The sequence below is a fragment of the Pseudophryne corroboree genome, chromosome 2 (genome assembly GCF_028390025.1).
Source record: "Pseudophryne corroboree isolate aPseCor3 chromosome 2, aPseCor3.hap2, whole genome shotgun sequence".
NCBI classification, from domain to species: domain Eukaryota; kingdom Metazoa; phylum Chordata; class Amphibia; order Anura; family Myobatrachidae; genus Pseudophryne; species Pseudophryne corroboree.
The window spans coordinates 503,241,030-503,266,284 of record NC_086445.1 but is presented as its reverse complement, the minus strand read 5'-3'; the positions used below and the strand labels follow the sequence as shown (position 1 = coordinate 503,266,284).

General features: G+C 46.6%; 1 protein-coding gene across 7 annotated transcripts in view; it reads right to left on the bottom strand.

Annotated features, from left to right (window-relative positions):
* The window catches only part of BCAS3 (BCAS3 microtubule associated cell migration factor), a 2,144,796-nt gene that overhangs the window by 1,602,836 nt on the left and 516,705 nt on the right, over positions 1–25,255 (bottom strand). For all 7 annotated transcript variants that reach the window (XM_063954016.1, XM_063954015.1, XM_063954017.1 and 4 more), the window contains exon 12: positions 7,573–7,743. In XM_063954016.1, the coding sequence (XP_063810086.1) occupies positions 7,573–7,743 (171 nt within the window). The remainder of the gene's footprint in view (positions 1–7,572; positions 7,744–25,255) is intronic.

The window sequence follows — 25,255 nt, the reverse complement described above, 5'->3', positions numbered from 1 at the left end:
TGTGATCGTCCCTCTGGAGCTTCATGTCCAGTAGCCAAGAAGCCAATCCATCCTGCACGCAGGTGAGTTCACTTCTTCTCCCCTCTGTCCCTCGTTGCAGTGATCCTGTTGCCAGCAGGAATCACTGTAAAATAAAAAACCTAAGCTAAACTCTCTAAGCAGCTCTTTATGAGAGCCACCTAGAATTGCACCCTTCTCGGCCGGGCACAAAAATCTAACTGGAGTCTGGAGGAGGGTCATAGGGGGAGGAGCCAGTACACACCACCTGACCTGTAAAAGCTTTACTTTTGTGCCCTGTCTCCTGCGGAGCCGCTATTCCCCATGGTCCTTTCAGGAACCCCAGCATCCACTTAGGACGATAGAGAAATATTGGTTAATATGCTGCGGCCTGGATCCTCTTCGGCAGCTGCGGCAGTGACGTATATTAACTCCCGAAGTGCTATGACGGAGGGAGGTGATATGTAGTAACAGCAGCTGCAGTCGGGAGGATGGTCCCGGAGCTGCAGGACTTTGAGTGCTGGCTGTGGCAATGCTGAATGTTACCCTTGGGTGCTCAAGGAGCCGCTGCAACTGGGAGTATACTCGCAGGCTGCATGGCTATGTGCTGATCACTGGGGTCTTGGAGCTTTGCTCCTGACACCCCAGCATTAACCGGCAGCAGGGTTGAATGGCATGCAGGGGAACAGGGGAAGCCAGCTCCCCATATACCCAGCACTGAGAAGCAAGCTGAGGGCTGCAGTCAGAACAGAGTTCAACGGTTGCAGGTCTATGGACGTTCAGCACTGAGCACAGTAAACAAAAGTAAAAACAATGGCCCTCATTCCGAGTTGATCGGTCGCAATGCGAATGTAGCAGAGTTACACACGCTAAGCCGCCGCCTACTGGGAGTGTATCTTAGCTTCTTAAAAGTGCGACCGAAGTAATCGCAATATTGCGATCACAAACCTCGTAGCAGTTTTGGAGTAGCTTCAGACTTACTCTGCCTGTGCGATCAGTTCAGTGCTTGTCGTTCCTGGTTGACGTCACAAACACACCCAGCGTTCGCCCAGGCACTCCCACCGTTTCTCCGGCCACTCCTGCGTTTTTTCCGGAAACGGTAGCGTTTTCAGCCACACGCCCCTGAAACGCCGTGTTTCCGCCCAGTAACACCCATTTCCTGTCAAAAACATTACGATCGCCGGAGCGATGAAAAAGCCGTGAGTAAAATTACTTTCTACATAGCAAAGTTACTTGGCGCAGTCGCAGTGCGAACATTGCGCATGCGTACTAAGAGGATTTTCATTGCGATGCGATGAAAAATACCGAGCGAACAACTCGGAATGAGGGCCAATGTACAAATGTTTAAATGTATAACTGTTTTAAAGGTATTTTAAAGTAAATTGCACTTGACTTGCATCCCTAGTGGTCTAGAAGGAACCCAGAGTTCTGTGTGCGCTGCTGGTTTTCCAAGCCCCCTCCCAGGCAATGGAATGCCTTCTGTTCCAGCCTCCCCCATGAACGTAGCATGGGAAGGCAGAGGAAAGGCTAGGCAACACAGCCAGCTAAATGTTTTCATGGAGGTTCAAAGAGCTCCAACTTGGTGGGCAGGAAACACTGCTAAGGGATCTTTTCTGCCCATCTTGGAGCTCAGGTTCAGGCTGGAGGTGGCAGGCTTGGTCCCTTAGCAGATTCTTGGAAGTCGTTTTGGAGGGAAGTTTTCCCCTCCCCAGACAAGTCGGCACCTGGTCAAGGCACAAAGAAGTGACCACTCCACATTTTCCATAGGGGACAATGTTAAAGGTGATCATGCCTTGGGCATCCACGGCACATGCTCTTAACTTGATTTAATAAAGACAACAGGGTGGAACTACTCCATATGGTACTGAGTGTTGGAGTAAGATAGAAAGGAGGGCTGTGAGTAGGGTTGATTCCTCATGCATCATCGATTCCTGGAGATCCACCCCCCACCCCAATCCCAACTCCCCTCTTCCCCTCCCGACACCAAGCAATGGCGTCAGTGACCTCCTTCAGAAATAACTTTTTCAATGCATTTATTAATTACATTACAGTAACTATTTAAATATACGGAGCGACACTGGGCACTACTAGTGCCGGTGAGTACATTTAAATAATCTACTTAGATCACACACTCACACAGTAACACCCAGCCTGTGCCTCACACACACACAGTGACACCCAGCCTGTGCCTCACACTCACACAGTAACACTCAGCCTGCGTCTCACACTCACACACAGTGACACCCAGCCTGTACCTCACACTCACAGTGACACACAACCTGTGCCTCACACTCACACACAGTGACACCTAACCTGTGCCTCACACTCACACACAGCCTGTGCTTCACACTCACACAGTAACACCCAGTCTGTGCCTTACACTCATACAGTGACACCCAGTATGCGCCTCACACTCACACAGTGATACACAGCCTGTACCACACACACTCATATAGTAACACCCAGCCTGCACCTCACACTCACATACAGTGACATCCAGCCTGTACCTCACACTCACACACAGTGACACCCAACCTGTGCCTCACACAGTAACACTCAGCCTGTACCTCACACTCACACAGTGACACCCAGCCAGTACCTCATACTCACACAGTGACACTCCGCCTGTACCTCACACAGTGACATCCAGCCTGTACCTCACACACTCATACAGTAACAGCCAGCCTGCGCCTCACACTCACACACAGTGACACCCAACCTGTGCCTCACACGCACACCCAGCCTGTGCCTTATACTCACACAGTGACACCCAGCCTGTACCTCACACACTCGCACAGTAAAACCCAGCCTGCACCTCACACTCACACACAGTGACACCCAGCCTGTACCTCACACACTCACAAAGTAACACCCAGCCTGCGCCTGACACTCACACACAATGACACCCAGCCTGTACCTCACACTCACACACAGTGACACCCAACCTGTGCCTCACACTCACACCCAGCCTGTGACTCACACTCACACAGTAACACTCAGCCTGTGCCTTAGACTCACACAGTGACACCCAGTCTGCCTCACACTCACACAGTGACACCCAGCCTGTACCTCACACACTCACACAGTGACACCCAGCCTGTACCTCACACACTCACACAGTGACACCCAGCCTGTACCTCACACACTCACACAGTGACACCCAGCCTGCACCTCACACACTCACACAGTGACACCCAGCCTGCACCTCACACTCACACAGTAACACTCAGCCTGTGACTTACAGCCACAGTGACAACCAGTCTGCGCATTACTCACACAGTGACACCCAAGCCTGTACCTCACACACTCACACAGTAACACCCAGCCTGCGCCTCCCTCACACACAGTGACACGCAGCCTGTGCCTCACACTCACTCAGTGACACCCAACCTGTGCCTCACACTCACACCCAGCCTGTGCCTCACACTCACACAGTAACACTCACCCTGTACCTCACACTCGCACAGTGACACCCAGCCTGTGCCTCACACTCATACATAATACTCAGCATGTACCTCGGGGTCCCAGGTGTCTGTGATGGGCTGACAGAGAGCGGGCACTGAGCAGGGGCAGGTGGCAGCAGCACACACCAAGGTGACGAGGAGGAGACTTAGGACCCAGCAGCCGCTGCCAGAGACCCCCATGCTTCCTGCACAGTGGCGGCAGGAGACTGCACGGACTGCCGGGGGAAGGGGTTATAAGAGGAGGGTGTGGGATTTTACAGGAGAGTGACAGCACATACAGCTCAGGTAGGAGGAATTGAATATTGAGGAGGAGGGTTTACACAGGAGAGTGACAGCAGGACAGAGGGGGGGGGGGGGGGGGGGGCAGAGGGAGAGGAGTTATAGATGATTGCCAGCCAAGCTGCAGGTCACAGGTAATCAGGACTTTTACCTGCCTTCGCTCCAAGATCCGCTCCCAGGTCCCCTTATTCTGGGAGAATCCCAGGAATTCGGGAGAGGGAAAAAACCTCCTGGAGGGTTGCCACCAAATCCTGGAGAATCCAGGAAATCCGGGAGAGGTGGCAACCCTAGCTGTGAGTCCTGAGTGTGTATACTTTCTGTGATATCAAGAAGGTTGAACTTATAAACTGAAAAGCCCTCACCCACTCTTCTCCCTCTTACATCTGACCTTATCTCTCTTTATATTCCCAACCGTCCCTCTTCGCTCTGCTAATACACAGCGTCTCTCCTGCCAACTGATTACCTTTCCCACTCCTACCTACAAGATTTTGCATGTGCTGCTCCCTATCTCTGGAATTCTCTACCTCTCCCCATGCGACTCTCCACCTCTCTTCAAAACTTCAAACGGGCTCTCAAGACTCACTTCTTCACCAAACCCAGCCAACTCTCCTCCTAACCCTCTTGTCTATGCTCACTGTCTACCTCTTCTGTATCACCCCGGTCTGTTAGCCCTTCACCTTTTAGACTGTAAGCTCGCAAGAGCAGGGACTTCTTTCCTAATGTGCCTTTCCTTTTCTTACTTACACTAACTTATACTCCATACACCCTTTGATGGCACCTAAACCCTGGTTTTCTATACCTGTCCTATGTTTCCTTGAAATGTAAGTGCTGTTTTCTGGTTTGCTCATTTGATTATGTACTGTGTAATGGTCGCTGCAGATCCCTTGTGGCGCCATATAAATAAAGGATAATAATAATAATAATAATAATAAACATCTTCTATGCTGTATACCCCTTGCAAAAGGGGAGGAGTCTTTTTAAGACTATTGAAACAATAAACATCTTGCCTTCAAGACAACTGCTTTTTCATATTGAGACAAACAGAAATGCAACACATGCAGTCCCGTTCTCCACCTGTTCTGGATTGAGCTAGTATCTCCAAGCTCCACCCTCTGCCAGCTATCAATGCAGGGCCTGATCAATGGTCAGTGACCAGTGGGTGATCACTGATGCCAGGCTAGAGGTATCAGCGTGACTACACATACACAATAGTAAGCAATATTCAGGTGCCGTTGATAGGAGCCTGAGAATTAAAGTGGTTTCACGGCCGGTGGTAGGACCTGGTGATGGCAGCAAAATAGTCTCCCTCTGCACAGTGGGTGGAGTCAGTAATAGGCAGTTATTGACGATGAGAGGGAATCCCCTATTGGCCTGGTCTCATGAGATCAAAAACCAATCAGTGATCACAGGAAGAGAGCTTCTGTTCAGAATACTCTACCTTTGACAGGTACACAGTTTATGAAGCACTGTGAGAATTGACATCATATGAAAGAACAATTAGGTTGATAGTATTGTAAGACATTTATGTGTCCCCACTATACAGTGAATAGATGTACCGAAGCACCCAGTGCACAGCCAACTATTACCAAATGTAACAAGCAACCAATAGGGGATGTAACTCTTTATTTTCACATGTTGCATCCCGACATCTCCTCTGCCTCCACCATAAGCACAGTCACATACGTACATTTGCTCTTCCTTGTTATCCACATCACAATTTTGTAACACTCATTCTCGCTAAGCCACAAGTTAGGCTCCTAATTTAGTGTTTATGTGTCGCTATGTTTCCATTTACCCCACTAAAAAGCTTCAACATCACACACTTCTTCCATGCTCACACTACCCACATTTCTTCTGTGCCACTCACCGCCTGGAGTACTGGGCCTTTACAAAGAGGGGGCCCTCCCCTGACTCCTACTGTCGCTACCTTGAGAGCTGCACCAGGCTGCACAACAGCAGCGGGCTGATGTGCAGGGAGGACTTCTAAAAGAAGCCTTCCCTGTGCATCAGCTCTCTGTGGATCATTCCTGCAGATCTGCAAAGCTCCACCTACTGTATATGTAACGTCATGATAATTGACATCATGAAGGGGTGGAGCCGTGTGAGGTTTTTTTTTTTTGTTTTTTTTTTTTGGGGGGGGTAACCTGTCTATTTTTACAGTCCTGGGCTCCAGCGCCGTACCTACGTGTGTGCCAGGTGTGCCTGGCACACAGCGCAGTTGCCCTGGGGGCGCAACGGCCAGCAGCTTGTAATGAGTCAAATTGACTCATTACAAGCCGCCTCTACTGTGTGCACCGCGCTGAAGCCGGAGGCAGGGGAGGAGAGTAGCAGAGCCGCAGGCAGGGGTACTGGAGCCGCAGCAGCGCTATGTAATTGGTAGTGGCGCCGCTGCAGCAGTCCCCTCTCCTTCCGCATTGGCTGCCCGGCGCTGCTGTGAATGCTGGGATGTGCTTCCCTCATCCCAGCATTCACATCGGTGGCCAGCCAATGCGAAAGGAGAGGGGACTGCTGCAGCGGCGCCTCTACCAATTACATAGCGCTGCTGCGGCCCCAGTCCCCCTCCCTCCTCCTCCCCTGCGGCTGCCCGGGATCTGCCAGCACGAAGAGCCTGACTTCCAGCCGGGAGAGATGGTAAGTATCTCTATCTCTCTATCTATCTATCTATCTATCTATCTATTCTGTCTGCCGCAATGTGTAAAAAGGGGGACTGGCTGCCGTAATGTGTAAAAAGGGGGATGCTGTCTGCAGTAATGTGTAAAAACGGGGACTGGCTGACGTAATGTGTAAAAAGGGGGACTGGCTGCTGTAATGTGTAAAAAGGGGGACGCTGTCTGCCGTAATGTGTAAAAAGGGGACGCTGTCTGCCGTAATGTGTAAAAAGGGGGACTGTTTGCTGTAATGTGTAAAAGGAGGTCTACCTGGTGTAGTGGCGCTACTGTGCAGCGTAATTTGAATAATGGAGACTACTGTGCACCATAGTATGAATTTGTATTATTTTGTGGCCACGCCCCTATATATGGACTATCCCTGTCTTGCATGGGGGGAGGGGGGCACCAACACCGTTTCTTGCACACAGTGCTAAAATGCCTAGTTCCGGCACTACTGGGCCCCCCATGTCTGAAGACAACCCTGCTCACTACCCTCTTTCCTGTACCTCAGTCACCCCTTTTTTTTCGTGCAATTCTCCCATCTTTATACCTTACCTTTTTCCTCCTCATCTGCTGTGGTCACTGGAGTCCCGCTGGCCACCAATTAAAAATGACATGGAGGATCCAGAGCATGGCAGGTATGCATAATCTTCTGATTTTAAATGATGTTCTGCCTTATATGAGATCTCACAATAGTAGCAAGATCTTGCGCACTGGAACCAGCCCGCAGGGAGACACAGGCTGATGCGCTGTGGAGCTGACAGGGATCGCTGGAAGGGAGAGTTTTCACTCCCCAATTCTGGCAAACGAGATGTTTATATATCTCCTCGGTAATACTTCCTGCTTCGCCTCGGTAAAGAGGTGAAACAGGAAGCCGTAGAGCGGAACGATGCGTGGAGCTGCAGTACTGGGAACAGTATCTTGCAATGAAGCATCTAATGTGTTGCATACTGTAATTATGCTTTGATACCCTGTTACTGTTTTCATGTTCATAAAAAATACAGTAATAATACTACTAAATACTGCCCTATATAAACAATTCATCTTGACTAATTGCTGTGTTCCCTCCATATCAAAGTCCATTCACCACTCTACCCACTTACATAATAAACAGCGTAGCCTCTGCTTTTTGCACAAAATCATAGGATAACATCAAAGTTGCATATGCTTAAATAGTAGTTTACCTGTCCCTCAGCAACAGTTTCTGTGTCAATAATGGTGATAACTCCAGGGACAAGGGGATTACGCCTAGCATTGCTGTGTGTCGACAAATCCTCATCTGAGGTTCCTGTGGGCAGTGTACCAGTAAGTTGGGTAACAACTTTACCAACCATGGTAAGCCCAGTCTTCAGAGTCTGTGAAAGAAGAACATTTCCATTATTTAGAAAATTAACCAGACCTTCATTCATAAATGAATTCATATGTAGCATATGTTTTATGTAACAAAGCAGTCAGTCCAGAAGCAGAAGATGGTACTGCAGGGGTACAGCACTGAGGGGAAGGGAAGGAGCGGCTAATAATGCCAACCCCAATGCCTCCGCACATGAATTAGTCCAAAAGGGCAAACAATTTGTGGTCTGTGTGTGTATTTTATATACACTGCTCAAAAAAAATAAAGGGAACACTAAAATAACACATCCTAGATCTGAATGAATGAAATATTCTTATTAAATACTTTGTTCTTTACATAGTTGAATGTGCTGACAACAAAATCTCACAAAAATTATCAATGGAAATCAAATTTATTAACCCATGGAGGTCTGGATTTGGAGTCACACTCAAAATTAAAGTGGAAAAACACACTACAGGCTGATCCAACTTTGATGTAATGTCCTTAAAACAAGTCAAAATGAGGCTCAGTATGTGTGTGGCCTCCACGTGCCTGTATGACCTCCCTACAACCCACACAAGTGGCTCAGGTAGTGCATCTCATCCAGGATGGCACATCAATGCGAGCTGTGGCAAGAAGGTTTGCGGTGTCTGTCAGCGTAGTGTCCAGAGCATGGAGGCGCTACCAGGACACAGGCCAGTACATCAGGAGACGTGGAGGAGGCCGTAGGAGGGCAACAACCCAGCAGCAGGACCGCTACCTCCGCCTTTGTGCAAAGAGGAACAGGAGGAGCACTGCCAGAGCCCTGCAAAATGACCTCTGGCAAGCCACAAATGTGCATGTGTCTACTCAAACGATCAGAAATAGACTCCATGAGGGAGGTATGAGGGCCCGACGTCCACAGGTGGGGGTTGTGCTTACAGCCCAACACCGTGCAGGACGTTTGGCATTTGCCAGAGAACACCAAGATTGGCAAATTCGCCACTGGCGCCCTGTGCTCTTCACAGATGAAAGCAGGTTCTCACTGAGCACATGTGACAGACGTGACAGAGACTGGAGACGCCAAGGAGAACATTCTGCTGCCTGCAACATCCTCCAGCATGACCGGTTTGGCAGTGGGTCAGTAATGGTGTGGGGTGGCATTTCTTTGGGGGGCCGCACAGCCCTCCATGTGCTCGCCAGAGGTAGCCTGACTGCCATTAGGTACCGAGATGAGATCCTCAGACCCCTTGTGAGACCATATGCTGGTGCGGTTGGCCCTGGGTTCCTCCTAATGCAAGACATTGCTAGACCTCATGTGGCTGGAGTGTGTCAGCAGTTCCTGCAAGACGAAGGCATTGATGCTATGGACTGGCCCGCCCGTTCCCCAGACCTAAAACCAATTGAGCACATCTGGGACATCATGTCTCGCTCCATCCACCAACGCCACGTTGCACCACAGACTGTCCAGGAGTTGGCTGATGCTTAAGTCCAGGTCTGGGAGGAGATCCCTCAGGAGACCATCCGCCACCTCATCAGGAGCATGCCCAGGCATTGTATGGAGGTCATACAGGCACGTGGATGCCACACACACTACTGAGCCTCATTTTGACTTGTTTTAAGGACATTACATCAAAGTTGGATCAGCCTGTGGTGTATTTTTCCACTTTAATTTTGAGTGTGACTCCAAATCCAGACCTCCATGGGTTAATAAATGTGATTTCCATTGATATTTTTTGTGTGATTTTGTTGTCAACACATTCAACTATGTAAAGAACAAAGTATTTAATAAGAATATTTCATTCATTCATATCTAGGATGTGTTATTTTAGTGTTCCCTTTATTTTTTTGAGCAGTGTGTGTGTGTGTGTGTGTATATATATATATATATATATATCACAAACACCCAGGGCAGTCCCATTGGGATGTGTTTCCTCCCTCAGAGACTGCCAGACTGGGGTGCGGCCACTACCTGCCTCGTCAGGCCTAGCCGGCTTTCACAAACTGCAGCCAGGGCCACCATCAGGGGTGTGCTAGGGACACAACTGTCCCAGGCCCGGGAGAGTGGAAAGCCCGGGCCGCTCACTACTTCCTCCTGCCGCCCACCGCTGCCGAGAGACCTGGGTATTGCAAAAGGAGGCGGCGGGCAATTTGGGATGGACATTTTCAAAAGGTTGAAGGGGGCATTCGTGTGCAGCGGCCCCCACAGGGACCATGGGCCCGCAGCGGCGGCCATGGAGGGGTTCCCCTGACAACATGCAAAACCTCTGACAACGAGCAGACCCCCCGAGAGCAGGTACTGTACATTGGGGCATTATTACTACATGGGCATAATATGTTGGTGACAGGGGCATAACTGTGGGTGTATAGTAAGGTGACAGGGGCATTACCGGGGGGGGGGGTGTAGTATGGTTTCAGGGGCATAACTGTTTGGGGCATAATATGGTGACAGGGGCATAAAAGTGGGAGAGTAATATGGTGTCAGGCATTACTGTGTGGACTTAATATGGTGTCAGGGGAATTAGTGTGTGCATAATATAGTGTTGCTGAGAGTACTGTATGTGCACAGGATTTAAAAAAAAAAATTGGCGGAAGGGGAGGGGGGGGGGGTGCTGCCTATTATGTCAGTCCAGGGCCCCACAATTTCTGATGGCAGCCCAGAGTGCAGCCGATGCAGTTCATAGAAGACAGAGTTTGGCGCATGACTCCGTCACCACTACTGTGCATGTACCGGGTCCCGGAGTGTGTAAACTACATAGTACAGGTGCCGGGACCCAGGCGGCGGCAAAGGCCCGGCAGCATGGCAGTGTCAGCCCTACTCCTCCCGCTGTATGTGGATAGATAGATAGATAGATAGATAGATAGAACAATGATACCTCCAGCAAATTATGTGTTAAGACCATTAATACTAAATTCTATGAAGAAAAATAGATATTATGACAGAGAACCACCATTGTATTGTTGTCGAATCCTCTAATACTGTACATGAAAACAATTCTGGGAAATTTGCCAGTGTTCCACAACAAATATATATTTCCTCCACAAAAAATTATTACTTTTAAAGTGATCAAGTAAAATACAATTTATATTGTGCAATGAATTTTGAAGTCTGTAGATTTTGATCCATGTATGTCACACAAAAAGTATGTAAGCCTTTTCAATTGAAGTTTGCATCTAGCAAAGTACATGTAAAGTATTTAAAATTGACATAATGACAAATAAAACTCTAAACATAAATTGAGACACCCAGCTTGGTAGGGTTATCACTTTCATGTACCTGAAAAAAATCAAACAAATGCAGTTTATTTCCTTGATATGTACAACATGTAAGAAAGCCATCATGGTATAATCATGAACTGAAAACTTCACAGAAAATATTTTTTCAGTCAAAGCCAAATTAATTTTTAAGGGAAAAAGAAATGAACAAGTTACCATACAGAAGTGAATTATGGTAAGAAAAAACAAGCTAATGTTCAAAACTAATGGTGTGTACACACGGCGAGATATTTTCTTACGATTTTGACTATATTAGTCAAAATCGTAAGAAAAGTTAGTGCAGATCGCAAGGTGAAAGTCAACTTGCGATCCCGATGCGATGCGCGGTCGGCATCGCAAGCATAGAGAGACTGTGCAGGCAAGTCAATTTTGACTATCTCGTAAAAAAGATAGTCAAAATTGACACTAAGCCAAAATCGCACATAGTCAGTATCGCAAGCACAGTCATTAGGTGGTTGCGATACTGACCTAGCTCCTGTCACATAGTGAGAATCGGGGTTAGCCCGAATCTCACCATGTGTACACACCTTAAGACTTACAGGGGGGATTTCTTTTTTTTTTTTTTTTTCATGGCTGTACTAGAAGGTGCCTGACAGCAGTAATTCAATCGTTCTGCTGTTCGTTCGCCCAGAAGCCACGTAGGTCACATTTTTTCTTGCAGCCTCCTGAGGTGCACGCAAAAAATGTGTGCAAACTCTGCACTTTAGGCGAAGCAGGAATTTAGACGGGTTTAGCCATTTTATGCATTTTATTTCGATTCACAAACAACTGTCACAATTCAATTGTTGTTTGGGCGCAAATGCGTATTGCGCATGTCGCACCCATACAGACAGGGTTTACCCGTCTGTATGGGTGCGACATACGCAATACGCATTTGCGCCCAAACAACAATTGAATTGTGACAATTGTTTGTGAATCTAATTAGTCCTATTTAGAAAGGAAGCTTAGACGTCCAAAACAATTGAATTTCCACCACAGAAAGAGAATATGAAAATTAAACATATTTTGTCTAGGCCAAGTGCCTGTATGCATAAAGATTTGTACAAGCACAGTACTTTCAAGCACTCCATAATAAATTCCATAAGACAAATAAGGAAAATAAAACCTTGAAGTTTAATAACCAGGATAACCAAAGACTTAAACAATCTACATTAGGGCTATGTGGCAGAAAAAATGGTGAAATGAGTGATTACACCGCATTTACTAAAATAAAACATTTCACAGGACACTGTTCGCTCATGTATCTGTCAACGATATTTGTAGAAATTGTATATAAGAACAGGAAAATTAGACAAATTCTAACAGTATTCCAGCATTCCGTAAGCTGTACATTGGTCCTAAGTGAGCGATTATGGAATGACTGCGCATGCGCAGCATTCACATTGCACACACGCAAGGGTTGATAGCATCAGAAATTGCATACAGATCATAATTGCAATGTAGCAGCTGTATGACTGACAGGAATCCAGCGTTTCTGGGCGGAAACCTGCCGTTTTCTGGGTGTGTCAGAAAAAACAAAGGCGTGTCTAGGCATTTTTGGGGAGGGTGTCTGGCATTAGCGCAGACCACTTCCAGGCCATCTCAGTCGCAGATAAGTGGCAGCCTCAAACCTACTCGCATTTGCTCAGATGGCAAAGATTCTTCAATGTTCTGGGAATCACATATGCATCTGCGAGTGGATCGTGAACTGCGATGCATTCACAATTTTGCATGGCCCGTTTTTTCTCTCTGTTGGGGCGGCGCTTCTCATGAGACCTGTTTGTGCAGTGGAGTTGAGAATTCACTATTTCCAATGTACAATGAGTAGAATGTTGAATTTATGAATGTATTAATAAAATTAAATGATTAAATGGTAAAACAATAAATAAATATATCTACTTATGTTTATGGGTGTAACCACCAATAAAAAAAAAAAAAAAGTTGTGTACTACAAGAAATTATTTACATTACTAGAGAGACTGAAAGTTATCTCTGAGTTCCATGATATGAAATGATTTATGTAGTCATGGAACAGCTCTGTGACATCTATTATAATAATAATTTATTATAATTCGTGTTCATTCGAGTTGACAATCACGGCCGTCAACTCGATCTCAGTAATTTGCTACACACAAAACATGGCAGTGTTTTCTCAAATAAACATGAAAAACATGGTAGAACAGACATGAACGATTAAACAGAACATCGGCCAAACTCGGAAGGAGCTTCCACTTACACGACTACAACACAGAAATTTACCAACATTTGTTTCTGCAAACACAACCACGAATTGGATCAAAATGTACTTTTCAAATAGTAATCCTTTTGAGCAACGTGTTTTGGTAGGGCTTCTTTCTGATGGTTTCCGAACCCTACTATATCTGTGAACGTGCTTCTCTTTTATGACACTCTACCACTTTGTTTCGAGCCAGTGTATATTTGCTGTACTTGCATTGTATAACATTCTTATGTGCACCCCCCCCCTCACACACACACTTTTTTTTTAAAAACAATAGTTTTTATTTATTTTTTTTAAAGAAATTGATACAAAGATGTACAGTAGAATTGACATTCACAGTACCATATAGAAGCTAGAAGTACACAAATACATAGTACTGACAAAATACTCAATCAATACACAGTGCTTTAGAAGGAGAAAAAAAAAAGAGTTGAAAAAAACCCACAATAAAATAAGCTAAAGTAAGATGATATTCTGAAGTCACAAGGAAAAAGGTACATGGGAGCAAAGGGATATCAGCAGAGTCCAGGAAGAGGGGAAGAACGGAAACGGTACCAGGGGGACCATATTTTATGAAATGTTGGCACAGTGTTATTTTGCAAACTTGTAATGTATTCCAATGAAGCAATGAAGTGGATACAATTGAAAAAGGCATTAATTGATGGTGCCATCAAGCATTTCCAGTTTTTGGCTATCAGGGCTTTAGCTGCATTACATACATGTACTATAAGCTTGCCTTAATGCTTGTCAACCGATTGAACCGGAGCACACAATAATGCTGTTGTAACATTACCCGATATCGGAGACTCCAAAATCTGCGACAGAAGCGCCCACACTTGATTCCAGAAGACCTGGAATGGAAGGCCTCGGCCATGTGTTTACGTAAATCCGCAGAGCCAGGGATTTGGGACCTCTCATTGTAACTACCTGATTTGTCTAACGATGGGAGTTGAACTGTATTGAAATCTCCACCTATTAGCGTTTTGCCGCTTCTAAATTCAGAGAGGATATGAAAGAGTGTATTAAAAAATCGAGAATGGCCTGAGTTGGGGGCATAAATATTAGCTACGGTCACTTCCTCATGTCCTAATTTACCCTTCAGGATAAGGTATCAACCCTCTGGGTCACTTTTGGAGTCTGAAAAAACAAACGGGAATGCGGAATGGAGCATTATAGCCACACCATTCCGTTTAGAGACATTGTTAGAGTAATATACATTCGGGTAATGTTTTGAAGCTAGCGAGGGATGACCCCCTGATTTGAGGTGTGTTTCCTGAAGGAAAATACAATCGCCCCGATGGCGCTTCAATGAGTGGGAACAAGTGAGAGCGCTTCTGTGGAGTGTTAAGGCCCTTAGTATTAGTGGTAAGACATTGAAAAGACATGATTAGGGGAGAGAAAAAAAAGGGGGGAAAGGATCTGGACTCCGTTAATAAAAAAATGAGTGTGGGGAGGAGGGGAGTAGTTTGTACAGACAAAAACTATGGCTGACAACCACTGTAAATGAGCTCCAGTAAAAAGGAGAGCTTGGGGGTGGGATTCAGTAGTCGGGGGAGTAACCAGAGTCACAAAATAGAATATACAATTATAAATACAATAATCCCTATAATTGGGGGTGGAGTGGCCTGGCAAAGTGCCAACATTTCCCACCCAGAGCAGGAATGCTATACAATATTTGAAAACTCTGTGGACATTACCGGTAGCTAAACAGAACTTCAATTAATAAAGAATTTAATGTTATATAAGGTATGTTATTAAGACTACTAAGAACACAATGTGTTTATAAACTTAGTAAATACATACCAAATTCTTGATATCAAACTGTGGTTCATAACTGAACCTACAACCTATAACAGAAAATATCAAAAGACGGTCAAACCACGCCCAGTAAGGTATTCCTTCAGGACAGAGAGTCCTGACCGCGGGAGGGACCGGAGGAAAAGTTAAGATTTAGTTCGAGAAGACGATCCTTTCCTTCTTCTGGTGTTCTCACATTATAACAGAAATCCCCATTTATATTTATATCCATTTTCTCACAGCAGTGCGGTCACCGAACGCAAGTCTCTGCTCTTCGCTACGGTTGAAGGGACTAAATCCTGGTAGATTTGGAGCTTTGATCCTTCAAACAATGCATGAGGAAGTTCTGCTGGCCGAAGTTAATAAATTTTTGACCTCGAAGGAAAGCAGTTTAAGGTTTACGTCCTGAGGAGGCTCGGAATCCTTCGGTCTGGGCCGTAAGGCTCTATGGGTCGGAGGAGATAAGGCTCCAGATCACCGGGGGTCACTGTTTCCGGAACATTGCGAACACAAAGATTATTTCTTCTTTCACGATTTTCCAAACCTTCGTTTTCTGTCCCTCAGGAGATCTATTTCAGTATAGTAGTAGTTCATGTCGTTACCGATATGTTCTTGGACTTCCTATACCTTATCCACGCGGGTTTCAAGAGAAGTGGTACGGGAGGTAAGTTCCATCATGTCCGCTTTAAGTTCACCCACAGCTTTTTGTAAAGCGGTGGTAAAGAAGTCTTTAAGATCCATAATAAGAGCCTGGAGGTTCTAGATATCACCTCTAGAAGCGGGTGATGATGATTGATCCATCCCAGGTAGCTGGGAAGGAATGTTAGGAGATTGTGGTGAGAGCTGCTTTTCTTGGTGAAGGAAGTGGCGAGATAATTCCTGAGGCGCTTTTTTCTTAGCTTTTGCTGCAAGACGGCTCATAATACCACAGGCAAAGTTCCGTATTTAGTAATTACAGGTGGCAGAAGAGTATTACCAGGATACCCACTGATAGAAACGTAAGCTCTGGGTCGGGAAATAAGTGTTCAGGGCAGCATCATTAGGTAACAGACAGCACGGCAATGACTGAATACTGAGAGGGGGCACACACTTACATAATCATAAGTAACACAGATCAACAGCTGAAAAATGGTCTCGGCGGAGTTGGAAAACCCGAAGTCATAGGAGTTATGACAAACCACTACACAGTGATCATGTAGGACTAAAAATGTGGATTGTTGAAATAGGAGACCACTACAAGCCCTTGAGTCCCTCCTGTATTATCCTGCGGCAGGAAAGAGGAATGAGAGTTTTCTGCTGTCTGTTCTCAGATGCAGGGAGCATCCTCTAACGGTGTATTATGCAAAATGTTGTAAGCTCCAGATATATAAACACACAGCTCTGTTGTCAGACATCCACATTGGAGCACTCTCATAGAGGGGTGATAAAGCCACAGCAAATGAGTTTTCCAGATGATGTGTTAGAGGGGACACAGTATATTATTAAAAAGAAATAAAATAAAAAATAAAGGGGGGGGCACCTTCTCCAGCTCCACTGGTCACCACCCCTCTGGAGGTATGAAAAGGATAGTATTAGGAGACACGAAAGGTGGAAGGGGCTAGAAAGTGAATGCCTATATAAGAAACTACGGACCAGCCAGTAGCTGCCTGTCCCCAAGCAGCTCACCACAAACTGGGGGCAATTAAGGGCCAGCCAGAGGGGGTGAAAAACAGGCAGGAGTCATGGCAGGAACAGCACACATACCACGTAGGAAAGCAGATCCAGCACAGGGCCAGTGAGTGAGCCACCAGAGCGATCTGCAGGGCAGGAGGAGAGCGGCAGCGGGCCGGGCAGAGATCAAAGGCAGGCGACCACAGCAGTTCTCTGAAGGCAGCACTGGCTTCTCCCCTTGTCGGTGCGGCGACCCGGCTCACTAGGTCAGCGCCCTCAGCAGCACTGGTCACATGGAGGTCTCCGACACTCAGCGGCCCGGATCCCTGAGCTCCAAGAAGGAGGGCGGCTCCAGAGGATGGGCTGAAGCGAGTACCGGTAAGAGAACAGTCAGGCCGGCGGGTTCCCCCAGGGTAAGTGCAGGAAGGTTCTGGACCGGGTAGCGCAGGGATATCAATCAGCAGAGGAGCACTGCCGGATGCACCAAGCACACTCCCCACAGCAAGCAGCCTGGGGCCGGAAATTTAAGCTCTGGCTGGGCAGAGAGGGGTAGGCCACAACCTGCAGAGTGGCCTAATGCCACTCCTGGCTCCGCGGACACCACCTCAGGGCACCCAAGTGTTGGGGAACACCAGGAAGCTAGGACAAAGCAGTATTTGGCGTGGCTGGCAGTATTTTGCGGGAGTTTTAGAATCAGTCAGCAAGGAGCTCCTATATTATGTGTCCACTTGAAATGGCTGCCAGGTCACCCCCACCCCCCCTTATTTTTTATTCTGTACCCTATATCTGTTGAAGATTTAATAAACATTATTGCATTAAAAAAATATTAACTGTATTGATAATTAATGATAAAAAATGATAATGATAAAAAAACAATAATTAATGATAATTAAAAATTATAATTAACCCCTCCTAAGCATAACCAGCCCCGGGCTCTTACAGGGGAAAAATTGTGTAAGGTTCTCCATATTTTTAAAACCAGCACTGGGGTCCACTATCCAAGGAGGTAATGCCACAGCCGGGAGACACATTTCTACTGGTCTCTGTGGCCGTAGCATTAAACCTCAACTAGTCATCTCTGGCTGGGGTTCCCTGGGGCAGTGGGGACCCCCCAATAAAAGGGTCCTCCCCCTCCAGGGACCCAAAGGGCCAGGGCTGAAGCACGAGGCTAGGCACACCACCCCCTGGTGGTGAGTTCATAGCATTTAAGTATAAAAATAAGAATTAATATTGTACTTGGAGAACCACCAGCATGCCCCATTAAAGGACCCGCTAGTACCTGTAGTTCCACTATTAAAACAAATATTACAAAAAAAGACAGGACACACACAACATAGTTAGTATAACTTTAATAAATCACCCTTGCACACTCACATAAATATACAAACTCAAACATATCTATCTACCATCCCCTATAGCCCTTTGGTCTCCTTGTCTGATAGAAATCCATAGGTAACCACCCCTATTATCTCCCCCCACCTTTTTTTACCCTCTGCTTTTTCTTCCCCTTAAAGTGTCTCTGGTATGTATTTTCAGAGGTTAGCCAGTATTGACGGATCCTACCTGTATCTGCTATATAAGGTCAAGAAGCTCCTAGTGAGTCCAAATACTAAGTTACGTTTTCTCAAGAATAGCTATCTCATTGTACGTGCTAAATGTGTGGACACAAAATATATGCTGGAAATGTTAACATGATCTTGATAATGAAAATCTTAAATAAAGAATTCATTAAAAAAAAATAATAATAATAATTCCCTCTCCCGCAGACATAAGAGAATCCAACATGGACCCCCTTTCACGAAAGGTGGGCCTCCATGTGATATCTGAAGGGCTATGGGGATAGTAGGAAAGTATGTACGAGTGTGTGTATGTGAGTATGAGTGTGTAAGAATTATTTATTAAAGTTATACTAACTATGTTGTGTGTGTGTCCTGTCTTTTTGGTAATATTTATTTTACTAGTGGAACTACGGTACCAGCCCCTGTGGTTCTCCATGTTCCAACACGAGGGGATGCTTGCTGGGACCTGTAGTTCCACAAGTAAAACACAATATTAATTATTAATTTTACACATATACTATGAACTCGCTGCCCACAGCCCAGACGTGGTGATCATAGCCTCGGGCTGAAGCCCTGGCCCTTAGTGGCCCTGGAGGGGGAGGACCACTTTATTGGGGGGGGGGGGGGGGGGGAGTGTCCACACACCCCAGGGAAACTAGTTGGGAGGGTAATGCTACGCCCACAGGGACCAGTATAAATGTATCCCCCGGCTGTGGCATTACCTCCTTGGCAAGTGGAGCCCAGTGCTTGTTTTAAAGTGATGTGGAACCCCTGCTTCCTTTTCCCCCATATTTTTGGAATCAGGACCAGTACAATAGGGCAGTGCTGGTTCTTTAAATACAGGGGGACTTCACACAATTTTACCCCTGTATTTTTAGAACCAGGACCGACTCTAAGAGTCCGGGGCTGGTTGTGCTAAGGAGGGGGGACCCCACTCAGGTTTTTTTGTGTTTTTTTTTACTTTTTAACACTTTATTATACTTTTAAACAAAGACGCAGGGAACGGATCTGACTAATCCGTACGGACTTTATGTCCGACAGTGTTTGGCTGTCGGCAAACTGTGCAGTCAAACACAAATGCATACGTCATCGGAAAACACGAATTCAGCAACTGGTATTTAAAAAAACCCAAAATTAATACACAGAGTACGTTCATAACAAGCAGAGTTTAATCTTGGCCAAACCAAGAATGATAGTAAATTTACCCCCTAATGTCCTTATTTTAAAATGCATATTATTTCATATATAAACAAAATAAGATTTTACTCACCGGTAAATCTATTTCTCGTAGTCCGTAGTGGATACTGGGACTCCGTAAGGACCATGGGGAATAGCGGCTCCGCAGGAGACTGGGCACAACTAAAGAAAGCTTTAGGACTACCTGGTGTGCACTGGCTCCTCCCACTATGACCCTCCTCCAGACCTCAGTTAGGATACTGTGCCCGTAAGAGCTGACACAATAAGGAAGGATTTTGAATCCCGGGTAAGACTCATACCAGCCACACCAATCACACCGTATAACTCGTGATACTATACCCAGTTAACAGTATGAAATATAACTGAGCCTCTCAACAGATGGCTCAACAATAACCCTTTAGTTAAGCAATAACTATAAACAAGTATTGCAGACAATCCGCACTTTGGATGGGCGCCCAGCATCCACTACGGACTACGAGAAATAGATTTACCGGTGAGTAAAATCTTATTTTCTCTAACGTCCTAAGTGGATGCTGGGACTCCGTAAGGACCATGGGGATTATACCAAAGCTCCCAAACGGGCGGGAGAGTGCGGATGACTATGCAGCACCGAATGAGCAAACTCTAGGTCCTCCTCAGCCAGGGTATCAAACTTGTAGACTGTTGCAAAAATGTTTGTACCCGACCAAGTAACAGCTCGGCAAAGTTGTAAAGCCGAGACCCCTCGGGCAGCCGCCCAAGAAGAGCCCACTTTCCTCGTGGAATGGGCTTTTACAGATTTAGTGTGCGGCATTCCAGCCGCAGCATGTGCAAGTTGAATCGTACTACAGATCCAGCGAGCAATAGTCTGCTTAGAAGCAGGAGCACCCAGCTTGTTGGGTGCATACAGGATAAATAGCGAGTCAGTTTTCCTGACTCCAGCCGTCCTGGAACATATACTTTTCAGGGCCCTGACTACGTCCAGTAACTTGGAATCCTCCAAGTCCCAAGTAGCCGCAGGCACCACAATAGGTTGGTTCACATGAAAAACTGATACCACCTTAGGAAGGAATTGGGAACGAGTCCTCAATTCCGCCTTATCCATATAAAATACAGATAAGGGCTTTTGTACGACAAAGCCGCCAATTCTGATACACGCCTGGCCGACGCCAAGGCCCACAGCATGACCACTTTCCACGTGAGGTATTGTAGCTCCACGGATTTAAGTGGCTCAACCCAATGCGACTTCAGGAAATCCAACACCACGTTGAGATCCCATGGTGCCACTTGAGGCACAAACGGGGGCTGACTATGCAGCACTCCCTTAACAAAAGTCTGAACTTCAGGCAGTGAAGCCAGTTCTATTTTGGAAGAAAATCGATAGAGCCGAAATCTGGACCTTCATGGAACCCAATTTTAGGCCCATAGGCACCTCTGACTGTAGGAAGTGCAGAAATCGACCTAGCTGAAATTTCTCCTTTGGGGCCTTCCTGGCCTCACAGCAAGCAACATATTTCCGCCATATGCGGTGATAATGGTTTGCGTTCACTTCTGTCCTAGCTTTAAATAGCGTAGGGATAACTTCCTCCGGAATGCCCATTTCCTTCAGGATCCGGCGTTCAACCGCCATGCCGTCAAACGCAGCCGCGGTATGTCTTGGAACAGACAGGCCCCCCTGCTGCAGCAGGTCCTGTCTGAGCGGTAGAGGCCATGGGTCCTCTGAGATCATTTCTTGGAGTTCTGGGTACCAAGCTCTTCTTGGCCAACCCGGAACAATGAGTATAGTTCTTACTCCTCTCCTTCTTATTATTCTCATTACCCTGGGTAAGAGAGGCAGAGAAGGGAACACATACACCGACTGGTACACCCACGGTGTTACCAGAGCGTCCACAGCTATCGCCTGAGGGTCCCTTGACCTGGCGCAATATCTTTGTAACTGTTTGTTGAGGCGGGACGCCATCATGTCCACCTGTGGCCTTTCCCAACAGTGTACAATCATTTGGAAGACTTCTGGATGAAGTCCCCACTCTCCCAGGTGGAGGTCGTGTCTTCTGAGAAAGTCTGCTTCTCAGTTGTCCACACCGGGAACGAACACTGCTGACAGTGCTAACACATGATTTTCCGCCCATCGGAGAATCCTTGTGGCTTCTGCCATCGCCATCCTGCTTCTTGTGCCGCCCTGTCGGTTTACATGAGCGACCGCCGTGATGTTGTCTGACTGGATCAGCACCGGCGGGTGTTGAAGCAGGGGTCTAGCCTGACTTAGGGCATTGTAAATGGCCCTTAGTTCCAGAATATTTATGTGTAGGGAAGTCTCCTGACTTTTCCATAGCCTTGGAAGTTTCTTCCCTGTGTGACTGCCCCCCCAGCCTCGAAGGCTGGCATCCGTGGTCACCAGGACCCAGTCCTGTATGCCGAATCTGCGGGCCCCTAGAAGATGAGCACTCCCCAAACAATTCCTCACCCTTATAAGGCAGAATCTCCATGTGCCTTTTAAAGGCAGCATCACCTGTCCACTGCCGGGTTTCTAATACCCTCCTGGCAAAATGGACATTGCATTAATTCTGGATGCCAGCCGGCAAATATCCCTCTGTGCATCCTTCATATATAAGACGACGTCTTTAATATGCTCTATGTTAGCAAAATATTATCCCTGTCTAAGGTATTAATATTATCTGACAGGGTATCAGACCACGCTGCAGCAGCACTATTTATGCTGAGGCAATTGCAGGTCTCAGTATAGAACCTGAGTGTGTATATACAGACTTCAGGATAGCCTCCTGCTTTTTATCAGCAGGCTCCTTCAAGGTGGCCGTATCCTAAGACGGCAGTGCCACCTTTTTTGACAAACGTGTGAGCGTCTTATCCACCCTAGGGGATATCTCCCAACGTGACCTATCCTCTGGCGGGAAAGGGTATGCCATCAGTAACTTTTTAGAAATTACCAGTTTCTTATTGGGGGAACCCACGCTTCTTCACACACTTCATTCACTCATCTGATGGGGGAACAAAACACTGGCTGCTTTTTCTCCCCAAAAATAAAACCCCTTTTATGTGGTACTTGGGTTCATATCAGAAATGTGTAACATATTTTTTATTGCCGAGATCATGTAACGGATGTTCCTAGTGGATTGTGTATATATCTCAACCTCGTCGACACTGGAGCCAGACTCCGTGTCGACATCTGTGTCTGCCATCTGAGGTAACGGGCGTTTTTTGAGCCCCTGATGGCCTTTGAGACGCCTGGGCAGGCGCGGGCTGAGAAGCCGGCTGTCCCGCAGCTGTTTTACGTTATCCAGCCTTCTATGTAAGGAGTTGACATTGTCGGTTAATACCTTCCACCTATCCATCCACTCTGGTGTCGGCCCCACAGGGGGCGACATCCCATTTTCGGCCTCTGCTCCACCTCCACGTAACCTTCCTCATCCCACATGTCGACACAGCCGTACCGACACACAGCACACACACAGGGAATGCTCTGACTGAGGACAGGACCCCACAAAGTCCTTTGGGGAGACAGAGAGAGAGTATACCAGCACACACCAGAGCGCTATATAATGCAGGGATTAACACTATAACTGAGTGATTTTTCCCCCAATAGCTGCTTGTATAAATAATATTGCGCCTAAATTTAGTGCCCCCCCTCTCTTTTTAACCCTTTGAGCCTGAAAACTACAGGGGAGAGCCTGGGGAGCTGTCTTCCAGCTGCACTGTGAAGAGAAAATGGCGCCAGTGTGCTGAGGGAGATAGCTCCGCCCCTTTTTCGCGGACTTTTCTCCCGCTTTTTAATGAATTCTGGCAGGGGTATTTGTCACATATATAGCCTCTGGGGCTATATATTGTGATATTTTTGCCAGCCAAGGTGTTTTTATTGCTGCTCAGGGCGGCGCCCCCCCCAGCGCCCTGCACCCTCAGTGACCGGAGTGTGAAGTGTGTATGAGGAGCAATGGCGCACAGCTGCAGTGCTGTGCGCTACCTTGGTGAAGACTGATGTCTTCTGCCGCCGATTTTCCGGACTCTTCTTGCTTCTGGCTCTGTAAGGGGGCCGGCGGCGCGGCTCCTGGACCGAACATCAATGGCCGGTTCCATGCGGTCGATCCCTCTGGAGCTAATGGTGTCCAGTAGCCTAAGAAGCCCAAGCTACCACCAGTTAGGTAGGTTCGCTTCTTCTCCCCTTAGTCCCTCGCTGCAGTGAGTCTGTTGCCAGCAGATCTCACTGTAAAATAAAAAACCTAAAATATACTTCCTTCTAGGAGCTCAGGAGAGCCCCTAGTGTGCATCCAGCTCAGCCGGGCACAAGAATCCAACTGAGGTCTGGAGGAGGGTCATAGTGGGAGGAGCCAGTGCACACCAGGTAGTCCTAAAGCTTTCTTTAGTTGTGCCCAGTCTCCTGCGGAGCCGCTATTCCCCATGGTCCTTACGGAGTCCCAGCATCCACTTAGGACGTTAGAGAAATCTATTAAAATGACTCTTAGGCTGGACATTCAAGCCCAAAGACACAAAGCAATGTGAGAAGTGAATTAACTTTCACAAACTTAAACTAATTTTAAATTTGTGAAGATATAGGGAGCAATTCCGACCTGATCGCTAGGCTGCGTTTTCTCACAGCCTGTGATCAGATCTGAACTGCGCATGCGTATGCACCGAAATGCGCAGGCGCAACAGATGGCAGCAACGAGGATCGCCGGTCAGCAACGGGATGGTCCGAAATTTCCCAACGCACGGGCAATCGCAAGGAGACTGACAGGAAGAGGGCGTTCATGGGTGGCAACTGACCATTTTCAAGGAGTGTCCGGGAAAACACAGGACGGACCAGGCGTTTAGATGGAGGGTGTCTGACGTCTGCTCCGGTCCCGATCATCGCAGCGGCTGAGTAAGTCCTGGGCTGAGTAGAAACTGATGTTTGTGCAGTTCTGCTACAAATGCGATCGCACACCTGCACACACTCCATACCCTCGCCCTACAGGCGGCGACTACCTAATCGCAGGGAATCAAAAAATGCACCCTAGCGATCAGGTCTGAATTACCCCCACAGTTTACATACTATAGTTAACAAATTTATTAATTCAGTATGGAATATACAGAATCTAACATAAGTGTCACGTTGTAGATGTGTCAATGCTAAAAAAAATGAAAAATAAAATTGTTTAATGGTTTTAGAAAAGGAAATTCTGTCTTCTCAGGAATAACTGTGCACAGACACATTCAAGTATACTTCAGCAAGACATTCAATACAGTCCCCGTTCTGCAATCTCTGTTGGTTTTATTTAATTTTTGTCAACTTAGTCTATAACAGAACTCAAAGAACCTTTCACAAATGATGATTAATGTAGCATGTTTCAGCACTTTATCACATCATTTCAGCACTTGCTAATATTTTTAAGTGAACTCTGTAAGACCCATACATTATGTTTTAGAGAATGCTGAAAATCATGTGTGGAACACATCAGCGTTATTAGTAGCTGGTGCCTTTAGTTCGTATTAAACAGCAAAATTGGAATGTCATAAAATATCACTCAAAAAGCAAACATTCGCCTATGCGAATGCAGGACTGCAAAAAAAACCCTAGCGAGCGAAAAGGTCTGAATTAGGCCCAATGTGTTTTATCACGTTATATTTAGTGCTATGTGCAGTGTCGTAACTAGACATTTTGGTGCCCTTTGACAGAAAGAGAATTAGTGCCCCCACCCATATTTAAAATAGGAACAGTGTGTGCCCAAGGCACACTTCCAAAATATAGGGCTGTGGCTTCATGGGGAAGTATCGTGGCCACAGAATATTACCAATTCACATTACATCACACTATTGTGTCCGTTAGTTACATTACCTCACACAGTAATACCCCTTATATACATTATGCCATGTTAGAGCCCCTTACATGC